The sequence below is a fragment of the Neophocaena asiaeorientalis genome, unplaced genomic scaffold (genome assembly GCF_003031525.2).
Source record: "Neophocaena asiaeorientalis asiaeorientalis breed wild unplaced genomic scaffold, Neophocaena_asiaeorientalis_V1.1 scaffold629, whole genome shotgun sequence".
Taxonomy (NCBI): domain Eukaryota; kingdom Metazoa; phylum Chordata; class Mammalia; order Artiodactyla; family Phocoenidae; genus Neophocaena; species Neophocaena asiaeorientalis.
Genome location: NW_020175468.1, coordinates 6,984,564 through 6,996,813, shown reverse-complemented (window position 1 = coordinate 6,996,813; position 12,250 = coordinate 6,984,564). Strand labels below are relative to the sequence as shown.

The 12,250-nt window shown below is 51.1% G+C and overlaps 1 protein-coding gene across 6 annotated transcripts in view; it reads left to right on the top strand.

Annotated features, from left to right (window-relative positions):
* Positions 1-427: 427 nt before the first annotated feature.
* Positions 428-12,250, top strand: part of HNRNPUL1 (heterogeneous nuclear ribonucleoprotein U like 1) — a 35,991-nt gene continuing 24,168 nt past the window's right edge. The window contains exons 1-5 of one of the 6 annotated variants that reach the window (XM_024768164.1): positions 428-535; positions 6,207-6,332; positions 8,342-8,498; positions 10,444-10,517; positions 12,048-12,187. In XM_024768164.1, the coding sequence (XP_024623932.1) occupies positions 6,212-6,332; positions 8,342-8,498; positions 10,444-10,517; positions 12,048-12,187 (492 nt within the window). In that variant the 5' untranslated portion in view covers positions 428-535; positions 6,207-6,211. Of the gene's footprint in view, positions 536-2,026; positions 2,471-6,206; positions 6,333-8,341; positions 8,499-10,443; positions 10,518-12,047; positions 12,188-12,250 lie in introns of those variants that run through there. The other 5 variants (XM_024768167.1, XM_024768165.1, XM_024768162.1 and 2 more) reach the window with 5 other exon arrangements.

Here is a 12,250-nt window from a genome sequence, read left to right as displayed (position 1 = left end):
AAGTAACAGACCCATGAATTAATGGACATACTCAAGCACACCTGGTCACAAATACAGAGACACAAATTCAGACACAGAGAAACACAAAATTACTCAGATACAAACACGTTTACAAACATGCACAGGCAGGCAGTCACCAGGAATAGGAAGAAACTAGAGTAACAGATACAGACACAAATACTCAGACATATAGAGTACGTATAGGGCACTCACAGACCCAAACGTTCAGATTCACATAGAAACACAGGCCCAGAGCACCTCCGATAATCACGAGCCCACAAATGGACTCCTGCCAAGGCAAGCCCACTGTGTTTTGCAAGCATCGCAGGCATAAGTTCCTGGGTGTGTCCAGCAGCAGATGGAGAAATCCTTGGCAGCGCCCGGACGCCCCCCGGTGGTGGCTCCTGCGAACCGAAAACAGTTCAATCCGGGCCACAAACTTTTTTAGAACAAATCATTGTGGGAAGCTGGGAGGAAAGAGGAAGTCGGACGTGGGCGAGGGGCGGGGTGTCTGGACTGGAACCTACGGGCCCACGTGAGTGTCTGTCCCGCTTCTGAGTGGGTGCTGTGTGTCTAGGTTTTGCCGTGGTGTAAGCTTGTAGTGTAACTGTCCTGTGTGTCTTTATCATTTGAAGCCGCCTGCCTGTGGCGACCTTAGTGGGCTCATCTACACCGAAGTTTGGTGTATTATCCCCTGAATTGATGCTTCTGATCCCACACACGCCATTTGTTTATCTGTATTGTGTGTGCGCCTTTGTCTAAGTAGAGGTTTTGTGTGGCTTTTGTGGGCTTTAGGTACGGCTCAGTGGGCAGCGGGCGTTTGCATTGTGTATCTCGATAGTGTACCTTACAGAAGCTTTGTGTCTTTTGAGTTAGAGGCGACAGGTGGTGTAGTGTTAGACATTGTGAAACTCTGTGGAGCTTAGTAGAGTGAGGCTTAACTACGGACCTGTGTGTTTGAGCTTGTCAATATAGATACCGAAAAGGCGGATCTACTGAACAGCAGTTTAGAGGATGTGGGGTAGAGACCCTTGAAACTGTGGAGGTCTTTCCGGAGGGGAAGGCTCTATGATCGCGTGCAGAGTGCCCATACCACGTAAGATACCAACCATAGAGAAAGACGGTAGCGCAGCTATAAAGAGGCGCCCCGTGAGATGTACTATCAAAGGGGAGAGAGTGTGATTCCCTTTACAACTTTTCTCCCGCTGTTAGTCTAGCCTCTATTTTCAAACCTTCAGGATTCTCTGAAGTCAAAGGGTTGCTTTTCATAAAGGCAACTGAGTTTCTTCCACATTAAGAATAATTTATTTACTTAATCTCGATTTCGTATACTTCCCTCTACAGCAATATTCGTAAGGCCGACAGTAAGCAGAATGGCCAATCTGGGTAGGTTTTCCTAAAACGATGCAACTGTACTAGCTTTAGTGAGATAAGACAGTAACTGAGATTGGTGGACAGACTGTTTTGAAACCGCCCTAACGGCAAGGGGCAGGTCCTTAATGAATTCATCTCTTTCCGGTTTCCTAAAGGCAATCGTGAAAGGGGGGGCGGGGGTGTCTGCCGACCCTCCATTTGATTGGTTTCTAGTGGTTTTACCCGCTTGGACTCCTCTAGGGGCGGGAGATTTAGACCAATCAAGATATGTGTTACAGAGACAGTAGTTTGATGAAAGGACCGCACAGGAAAGGCCTTGGGGGGGGGTGGCCCCGCTCATTCTGAGATCTCATCACTGATTGGTCCAAATCTTTACTCCCTTTCCCTCATTTGACCCTACGGGAGCGGGCGCGCGGGCACTACCCAATCACCGCGCGCTCCTCCTCCCTCCTTTTCCCGCCCTCCCGCTTCGGTCCCAGTACCGACGTAGGCCAACGCTTCCTCCCCGGCAGCTCCTAAGCCCTTTCATTGACGTTCTTTTGAAAGACGCGCTCTAATTGGCTGAGCTCCTGGGCCCGCGCCCATTGCCCTCATGCGATGGCCAATTGGCACCCGTGTTGCATCGCACGGGGCCACGGAGGAGGGGGGAGGCGGTGGCGGCGGCCATTTTGAGCCGCCGCCGCCGCCATTGGAGTGGGGGCCCCCCCCTTTCCCCCTTCGCCTCCTGACAGGAAAGGTTTAAGGGGGACTGAGCCCTGGGAGGCCGGGCCGGGCTCGGGGGCCGCCCCGGGGGCCCGGGCCATGGATGTACGCCGTCTGAAGGTGAACGAACTTCGCGAGGAACTGCAGCGCCGCGGCCTGGACACTCGCGGCCTCAAGGCCGAGCTTGCTGAGCGGCTGCAGGCGGCGCTGGAGGCCGAGGAGCCCGACGACGAGCGGGAGCTCGAGGCCGACGACGAACCGGGGCGAACCGGGCACAACAACGAGGAGGTCGAGACCGAGGGGGGCTCCGAGCTGGAGGGGACCGCGCAGCCACCGCCGCCCGGGCTGCAGCCGCACCCGGAGCCCGGCGGCTACTCGGGGCCGGACGGACATTGTGAGAGTGCGCGGGGCGAGGGCCGGGGAGCCCGGAGTCCGGGCCGAGGAAGGGCTGTGGGACGCGGGATCCCGGCGCCTGAGGTCGGGGAGACGATCTGAGGATCGGGGGATCGCGCCATCCGCCGCTGAAAAGGATCTGGGGACAAGGCCCTTGGGACGACCGGAGGGTGGATCCTGGCGTTCGGTGCAGGGGAGATACTGGAGTGGGGGCTCTCGGTTTCGGAGATGAGGAAGGTCCGGGGGTGTAGAGGATTCCGGAGCCTAGGGCTCGGAAACCGGAAGCCGTGGTTTCTGGAGCCGGAGACAGTCGGAAGAACAGGAGGTTTTCTATCGGCGGGCTGAGGAGGATCTTGGAAATGGTGATCTTAGGGTTTACAGCTGGGTAGGCTTGGGAGCTATGCTAGCCCAGTCTATGGGCTGGGCGTTGGGAGCCGTGTTTTCAGGGCTGGGAGAGTTTTGAGGATGGAGGGTCCTGGAGTTTGCTGCTGGATGGGGTACCGAGAATTCTTATGGGTTGATTAAAATGGAGTGCTGGCGTCTGACCGGGGAGGGTCTGATGGACTGTGTGTTCTGGTGTTTGACTGGGGAGCAGTTAGGGGATGTGGGAGACCACCACGTGATTGTACTAGGGGGGACTTCCATCTGGCTGAGGATGGCCTAGGAGACTCAGATCCGGGGCTGAAAGGCCAACCTTGAGGCATGGGGAACCTGGGCATTTGATGCTGGCAATCTGGGGACCTTCTGGTTGACTTATAGAGGAGGTATATGGAACCTTGGTGTCCAGAAGCTGGTGGAGGAGAGAAGGATGCTTCACTGGGTGAGGGACCTGGAGGGCTAGAGCTGGGAAGGCTCTGAGAACAAATAACGCAGTGGCTACTGCTGAATGGTCTTAGATTAACAGTATGGGATGTTTGGAGAACAAGGGTAGCTGGGGGTGGGTGGGGTAGATAACAAGTAGATACTCGATGGAGTATCTAGGGGATAGAGGATTCTTGTGTCCAGCACAGGCGTGTGTAGCTGGTCTGTCAAATATAGGGGAGGAGAGAGTGTGTAGCATGTGGAGGGTGAAAGAAAACCTGTTGACTTGGCTGGGGACCTCAGGGTGGAGTAGGGAGGAGTGTTTCTGGGGCTGAGCATCTCCACAGGAGGGCTCCTTGGTCCCCAGAAGCAGTTATTTTTGTGCCCAGGGATTGGAGGGGCCTCAAGGGGTAGCTGGGAACCTGTGCATCAGCCAGAAGGTGTGACTCTGAAGGAGAGGGGATGGAGTAGATCTGTTACTTTCTGAAGGGAGGCGACCCCGGTATGGAAGGGACTAAATCTGGAGTTAGAAAAGGGTGGCTTTCTAGCAGGACAGGGATTGGAGAGGTTGAAGAGTAAGTAGAAAGGACTCTGGCGTTCAGAGTTTGTGTTATTTCTCTGAAAAGAGGGTATTCTCAGCCATAGGGCTAAGGAAATGGGGAGAGCAAGGGGGTCAGAGAAGAGACTGGATTTGGGGTTGGCATTGGGTATTTACTTGTTGAAGAGAGATGGAACCTCCTGGAGCAGGGCAATCTGAGGGTAGATTTGGGGTGGAGAGCGATTGTCTAGGACTCAGATGCTGGGAAAAGTACTTCCCATTGCAGAGACCTGTGAAGGAAGGAAGGAGTGGCCCAGTGTGCCTGCCTAGGGCAGGCGAGACCCTGGCAGGAATGCCTAGGAAGAAGGGCCAATGGCTGGAGGTGGTTCCAAAGAAAAGTGATGTGCTTTGGAGCATAGACTCTAGACTCAGATTTTGTCTTGGGCCAGTCACTTCACCTCTGTGAGCCCTGGTTCCCTTGTGTGTAAAATTGGGATAATAATAGTGTCCCCACCCCCCAGGGTTGTTATGAATGAGATTATGTTCGTAAGGGGCTTAGCACTGGACCTGTCTATTATTAGGAGGTGGACGTTTTAGAGAGCGGAGAAGGGCCCCAGAACCAAAGCTTCTCTGAGCAAGGCTTCCTCTGTGAGCACAGGAGATTCTCAGAGATGTGAGGCTTCCGTGGCGAGAAGAACACTGTGCTTGGAGCCTGGAAGAAAGAAAGTGGTTTGAAAGGGTCCCTTGTGTTCTACTTAAGGAGTTATTCTGTGTCTTCCTTTCTCCCCTACCCCTTACAACAAAATCCTTTGGGTCCCTTTTTATGCCCCCCTCCAACCCTTCCTTCAACCCTGGTAAACAGACCTGTAGCAGACCACGTGATCTGTGACTTTCCTCCCTTTGGCCGCACCTGGTTTGTGCCCAGATATATTTGTCCTCTGAGAAAGGATCCAATCAGTTAGCAAGCAGCAGAGTAGTCTGCCCTTCCCTGTAGTTCTGCCTCACTAGGCCTGGCACCGCCACTAGTAGGGCTCTGGAGGCACCTAGCAAAGCTTGCCCCTGGGGTGGAGAACCTGCTTACTACTAACCCTAGGTTTCCAGAGTTCTCTCTGGGTTTGCCTACAAGGTTCTTGAGGGAGTTTCAGGTTTTAGTTCCACCTCTGAGCTCTCACATGTGTCATCCCAACCCCAGAATGTTTTCTCCATTCTCGTCACTGAATTATCATCACCTATGTATCCTTTGAGTCAAGGCTTATCTCTTACTTTCTGGGTCCCTGATCTTAGCCCTTGGTACTTCTTCATAGCCCTTAACCCAATCATAATTTTTGTGCTTACGTATTTGTTTAACGTGTGTCTTACTAAACTGAAGGTTTTAGTGGGGCAAGCTTATTCTCAGCTGTATCCCAGCATCTGGTATGTAGTATGTACTCCATAAATAGTTGATGTTATTATTCTTTTTCCTTTCTTTCTTTCTTTCTGTCTTTCTGTCTGTCTTTCTGTCTGTCTTTCTTGTTTTTTTGGCCGTGCCGCATAGTTTGTGGGATCTTAGTTCCCCAACCAGGGATTGAACCCTGGCCCTGGCAGTGAAAGTGCCGAGTCCTAACCACTGGACCTCCAGGGAATTCCCTGATATTGTTATTCTTGCCACCCTTCAGTTGAGTTCGTCCTGGACCCACAAGAGACCTTCCTGGAACCCTTCCCACCTAACTCCAAATATTTTAGGATTTATCCCTAATGAGTCTGAAGGCCACTATTATCATGACTCCTGTTTTCTTAACAGTTCCTTTCCTTCCTCCCCCATTTCCTCTTCAACTGAGATGGTTACCCCTGATCTTTACAGTTATTGCAGGGTGGAAGTGATTCTTAAAGAGGGTTGGCTATGCAGGTGGGAATAGTGACTTGGGTCGAACAGAGGACTGGTTTGTGCTCTGAACAGTTTTTAAGGTTGTACCCTAAAGGTAACTCTCTAAGCATTATACCACATCAGAGAACAGCTAGGCTGGTAATTTTTAAACTGTGCTCCATGGAATCCCAGGTGTCTGTGGAGTTACCCCCCACCCTAGTGGGCACTTAGAGGGCGAGGTCAAGCTGGACCCCTTCTCTGACTCTCCCATCTCCTTGCTTCAACCAGAGCAGTTCTGCTTCATTTGGTTTTGTATGTTGGGATTCTGTAGAACCCAATCACAGATAGATCTCCAACCTTTTGAGGGGCAAAAAAGCATGTCCTCAGGCAGCTGGGGCCCCTGATTTCCCAGGTGGGTTTCCATCTGAGGGTGTTATCACACCTTTTAGCCTCTGGCAGACTAATTGTCCCCAGTGGGGATGGCGTCGTTTTGCATTAAAAAGCTACCTCTAGTCCCAAGAAACACCCTTCTAACTGGCCATTTTTTGTTTTAAGATGTCATGGACAATATTACCATGCAGAACCAATTCTATGAGACGCAGGTCATCAAGAAAGAGAACGAGTCAGGCTACGAGAGGAGAACGCTGGAAATGGACCAGCAGCAGCAGGCCTATCGCCCAGGTAGGAAAACGCACATGATCTCTCTGTCTTGAAGGAAATAGAATCTGTGTGTGGGTAGCCCTTACCTTCTGCCTAGTGCCTATCTTCCCAGAGACTTTGCATCTTTCTCTTGGGCATTCCACTTGGGCTTTGTCACTCTGGCAAGGTCTTTTTGAAGGAAAGAACTTAGTCCCTCTCCCAAGTGTTAGGAGAGGGGAGTCTTCAAGGTATGTTTTCAGATGTTAGTACCAACATCCTAGAGAGTTGAGACCTGGAGGCCAATATTTGAGTCCTACTTAGAATCTTAGAATGTGGAAGCCAGAAAGGACCTTCTAAATCTAGTCCAGTGTTGCCCACGTTCTGAAGAATATCTTTCCAGGAGATATTTATTAGGGACTCCTCAGGAAAAGGTTCCTTGGACAAACACATCTGAAAAATGCAGCGTATTCTATACCGCTTCTGGGAGAGTCACTGTGCTTATTAGATCATTAAAGATGCTGAGAAGTCCTGGATTGGGAAAAGCTCTGTGTCACATTGTTTAAACCCAGGATTTCCCAAACATGTAAATGTGTCTTTGTAGAAAAAAGTTCCCTGTAGTGCCAGTTTGGGAAACACAATTGTAATGTAGCTGTCTCCCAATTTTACAGATGGGGGAGGTGGCAGGGCTGGGGTTGGAACCAGGAAACTGGCTTCTGGGCCATTGCTCTTGGTCAGTAAGCAGCACTCCTCACCAGTAGTGTCCTAGTATTGGGGAAGCAGGGTCTTACCGTTGAGTAATGACAGAGCCAGGACTGGCTCCCAGTCTTGTGCTCCTTTCACTGTGCTGTGGCCCCAGTGCCTTTTCTTAGTGAATCTAGCTGGTTCTGATTCCATTCTGGTTCATCCACAAAGTGAAACCCCCAGACATTTCTTGTGGGTGGCTCAGGATTTTAATGAATGTAGGTTAAACCGCAGATTTGTGTCAGGCTCTGTGAGACTTGTGGGATCATTTGGCCCAAGGAGAGTATTCTCCGTGCAGACATTTATCAAGGCCTCCTGTGAGCCCAGCTCTGTGCTGGGAACCATGGAAGTTCTCTTCAGGTGAGTGAGCACCATCTCTGCCCTAGCAAGCGAGGAGCCTTCCCTGAGAGGTTTGGTCTGCATGCCAAAGCCAGGGAGTGACCCAAGGTGGTCTTGAGTTGAATGCTGAAATGTGTAGATGTGAGTGATCCATAGCATCCATAGGTGCTGTGAGAGAGATGAGGCTAGACTGAATCCATGGGTTTCTCTTGGTAGGCATGGATTCCTGGAGTCTGCCCGAGACTGGGATTTTCCTGTGGTCCGCAGCATGTTATCCCATCCTGACTTCCTATTCGCGGTGTGACTTAATGAGGCCATCACACCTGTGGGCTGGCTTAACTGCAGGCCCTCCCTGCTGGAATGATTCTGGGCTTTGTAATAGAGTGATTAAAGCCGGTAGAGTTAGCTGTGGGACCACAACACTGTTGAATTGCCTTTCTCCCCTCCATTGTTAGACTGAAGAAACTTCGTAAGAACTGAAGTGAAGAGATTCTTGGGGAGGAGAAATTAGAGAATGTGGAACTGTGGAATCTTAAAAGTTTTGGGGGCTCCCTCCCACTTGGTGCAGGCCAAGGTAGCTGCCAACTTTCATGGGGCCTTTGGCAAGATAGCCAAGGCAGTCATTCGCCTTTGGGTAGGCCCTTAGCGAGCTTGTCCTTGTTTAGTGCTGAAGTCCCCTCTCCCTCCCCACGAAGGCTGAGAGTTATCTGACTGACATCTGTCACCCCATCAACCGCTGGTGCTGATGTGCCTGGATGGCCATCCCCAGCCTCCCTTTATTCTAGCCCTGTTCTCCAGGACAGCCGTCTTGGCTCCCTCAGCAGGCTTCTGTTGAACTCGGCAAGCTGCCTGTGCCCAGACCTCATCACCATAGTCAGGGTCCTTCCAGTATCTCCTGAGGTAAAGGGGACCAGAAAAGTGATAACTGAGGAGTTTCTGAGTGTCTTGACCATCTGGATTTGTCCTGACAGTAGAAGTGAAGACAGAGATGAAGCAAGAAGCACCCGCCAGCTTCCTCCCGCCTGAAGCATCTCAACCCAAACCAGACAGACAGCAGTTCCAGAGTCGCAAGAGGCCTTATGAAGAAAACCGGGGACGGGGGTATTTCGAGCACCGAGAGGATAGGAGGTGGGTCTGTGAGGCAGTGGTCACCCTTTTTCCAGTAGGTCTCTATGTCTGTAGCCTGGTGCCCGCTGGGACCTTCGTACTAGCCTGGAGGGGCAGAGCAGAGTTCTCCCTCCCTCACACTCTCCCCCAGTTCTTCCTGCACTCACTACCAGATTCAGCTTTGCTAAATATTTGGTCCTTCCCTCAGTTCTTCCCTTCCCATTCCTTTCAGGGTAAAGTTCAAACACATGTGAGATGCCAGCCTGCCTTTTCAGTCCTTTGCCCCGCTGCCCTGCAGTCCAGCACAGTGTTCTGTTCTTAACGGTTGCTTGATATCCCTCAGTTGAAAGAAAGATTTATTTCCTGACCTACTCCGAAACACACCCCTTCCATCCATCTGTTCATTCATTCATTATCGGCACTCGTAGTGCTTTCACACGGGCCCGCCCTTGGGATAGTCCGTGGAGGCACAGGTGATTTGGACAGTGGGTTTTGTGTGAGGGTCAGGAGCTCATGGGTGGGAGTGGCCTCCCCCCTGGTCATTTCCTTTTCCCTTCCCTGACAAGCCTTCCCCCTCCCTTCGCCCCCAGGCCCAGACCTACCCCTTCCTCCTTCCTTCCTTCAGCTCCTGTGTGAAGCCTTTTCCAATCAGGGAAACTAGGAATGATCACTCCTTCTCTATTCATCTTGGCTGGTCATCTGACACATCTTATTTCCTATCTGGTGGAGTCCATCCTCCAATTAGCTTGTGACTGTTTAAGACAGGGCCTGGGTCTCATGGCTGTGACTGAAGTCAGGAGATGGAACCCACCTCTTATGAGTTTCTCCTACTACCCCCCATAGAACAGAGGCCTAGAGCTACTTGCTGATGGAGGGCAGAGGAAGAGCACTTGCTTTCATCCAGGGGTGACAAGAGAAAGCTTCCTAGGATAGACTTACCATGTGATGATCTCTTTCTTCCTACCAGGCTCTGTGCTAGCCTTGGACTGGCAGGGTCAGAAGGGCACTCCACCAGAGGGAAGCCTGCTGCTGGGGGAGTGCCAGGAACTAGATGGGCACAGTGTACCTGGTCTGAGCATATGGTGGACTGAGGTCATCCAGCCTGGCCCAGGCAGGACGCTGAACATTAGACTCCACACTTCCACCCCTTTCCCTTATTCCCATATGTTGGAAACCACCAGTATTTTCACATAGTCCCTTTTAGTATTTTGGTAGGAGGGACTCTTGTTCATAATTTAGGACACTTTTTTTTTTTTTTTTTTTTCCTGTACGCGGGCCTCTCACTGTTGTGGCCTCTCCCGTTGCGGAGCACGGGCTCCGGACGCGCAGGCTCAGCGGCCATGGCTCACGGGGCCAGCCGCTCCGCGACATGTGGGATCTTCCCGGACCGGAGCACGAACCCGTGTCCCCTGCATCGGCAGGCGGACTCTCAACCACTGTGCCACCAGGGAAAGCCCTAGGACACTTTTAAAGAGAAAGAGACTGAAAAACATGGTTCATTTCAAATCCTTTCAGATGTGGAGTTTTAGGAAGCCTGGAATATGGACAAATTGTAATAAAAGGTTTATCTAAATTCTTACAGATTCCCACTCCTGGCCCAGTACTCTTTGGGCTACCATAGGCTCCCAGAGTTCAGCATGGAGGTAATTCTCAGCGTGTAAAGGGGTGGATCAGAATCTGGGGGTGTGAGAGAAGAGTCTTCTTGGAAAAGCTTCCTAAATGATGCCGATGGCCCTTGTTAGCAGAGCCGGCCCTCTTCAGTCCCTGAGCCTGCCCTAGGAGTTAACAGTCATTGCTCTCACTGCAAGGATATAAGGTTCCAGAGTTCTTTTGCTAACCTCTGTGGCAAGAACTTGAAATCCAGGAAGCAGCTTGGAGGCCACTTGTAAATTCAAGCAGAACCTTCAGTTCCCTTCTTCCCTTGTCTGTCCATTCTCATGTAACGTGATACCTCTTTATGACACAGGGGCCGCTCTCCTCAGCCTCCCGCTGAAGAGGATGAAGATGACTTTGATGACACCCTTGTTGCCATTGACACATGTGAGTCTTTGGAATGCCTGTTTGATACTGCCTTCCACTCAGTATTGGGAGGCTGCCTTAACCTTCACAGAATTCCTGCCCGGCACCATCCAGAGCCAGTGTTAGTTCAGATGTGAGAAACAGCAGAGCTCTAGAATGAGGGTGCTGGTTTGGAGACAGAAGATCTGCTCTCAGCTCTAACTGTGAGATTCTGGGCAAGTCATTCTACTTCTCTGAGCTTCTCTTCAAGGAGGAATAATCCTGCCCTAATACCTCAGAGGACTTTGAGTGACATTCATCAGAGAGTGGATACCAGAGCAAGTTGGAAAACCCTAGCACCCTGTAAACACGGAGGGTTGTCATTTAAGCGGGAAGGGAACCTGAGTGCTGCTGGGGAAACTTAACTCTTTGACGGCCTTTTCCCCAGTTTCCATCAGCTGCTCACGTTCCTGGTGAAACCAATGCCGTTTTGTCTTCTCAGGCATTAACCTGGTCTGTCCTCCAGTTCAGTTTTCTTTCCTCTGGATAAGTGGTTTTCCCCTTGACTGTGCAGCTAAACACTTGGGGGAATGAATATAAAGGTCCTGTTCCTCCTCAGACCTCCTAAGACAAATTCTAAGTGGTAGAACCTGTGAATCCGAATTTTTAAACACACCCAGAAGCCCAATCAAGTCTGAGGACTGCACTTTTCAACAGAGCGGAAAGTTAACAGAAGTTCATTCGTGTACTTCTTTACGTAGCTCATGTTTATAGACCAGTGGCTACATGCTTTGGAAGAGATAAAGACATCTCGTACACAGTCCCTTCTATCGCAAGATCTCAAAGACAGTATACCCAGAGTAAAGCTAAACATTTTTTAAAGTATTGGGTGGCAGTGGTCCATGAAGCAGTATCTGATCAAATGCCAGTTGTACAGGCCATGGCACTCAGCCTTTAGAGAGCGGAGAGAGCCTACTGGGTGAGATGGTCAGAAACGACTTGAAGACGGGGGAGAGTCCAAGCAGCAGAGTCCTAGGCCCACTCGAGGAGGTGGGAGTCTGTGGTGCACCTGACAGTGGTCCTGGGTGGTGGGTATGGATCAGGGTCAGATGTTTGTGCAGGAGTCTGGCTTCCACACTGATAGAGTTAGCATGGGAGATGGTTGAAGTGTATGGCAGTGGGGATTAACCTTTTTAAATTCTAAAATCCCTTGAAACTGGTAAGAATATGGACCCTCTCCCTAGCAAGTGTACATCCCCATTAGAAGCATGTGTGTATTATTTCCAGGGGCGCCCCCTGACAGCCTTCCTGGGACCTCAGCCAGGTGAAAACCCTCGTTCCTATGTAGAGTGGCTGTTTTCATCCTGTGCAGGCCAGTTTGCAGTAGTCCAGGGCCTTTGTGCTAAAAGGGAGACTGGTTAGGCGATGCGGCTGGCTTCTCATGAACCTGCCCCCGTGATGTGTCAGCTTGTGTACTCCTGGTTAACACTCTTGGGGAACTTACCTCTGCCTGTGCCTGTCCCTCTCGGGACCATTAAAACATCAGCCAAATACAGGCTTTTTCCTCCACAGATAACTGCGACCTCCACTTCAAGGTGGCCCGAGACCGGAGTAGTGGCTACCCACTCACAATTGAAGGTTTTGCATACCTGTGGTCAGGAGCCCGCGCCAGCTATGGGGTCAGAAGGGGCCGTGTGTGCTTTGAGATGAAGGTGAGTGGGAGCAACCAGACGGGATAGGGACAGAAAATAGGTCCATCCTTTGGAATAACCTGT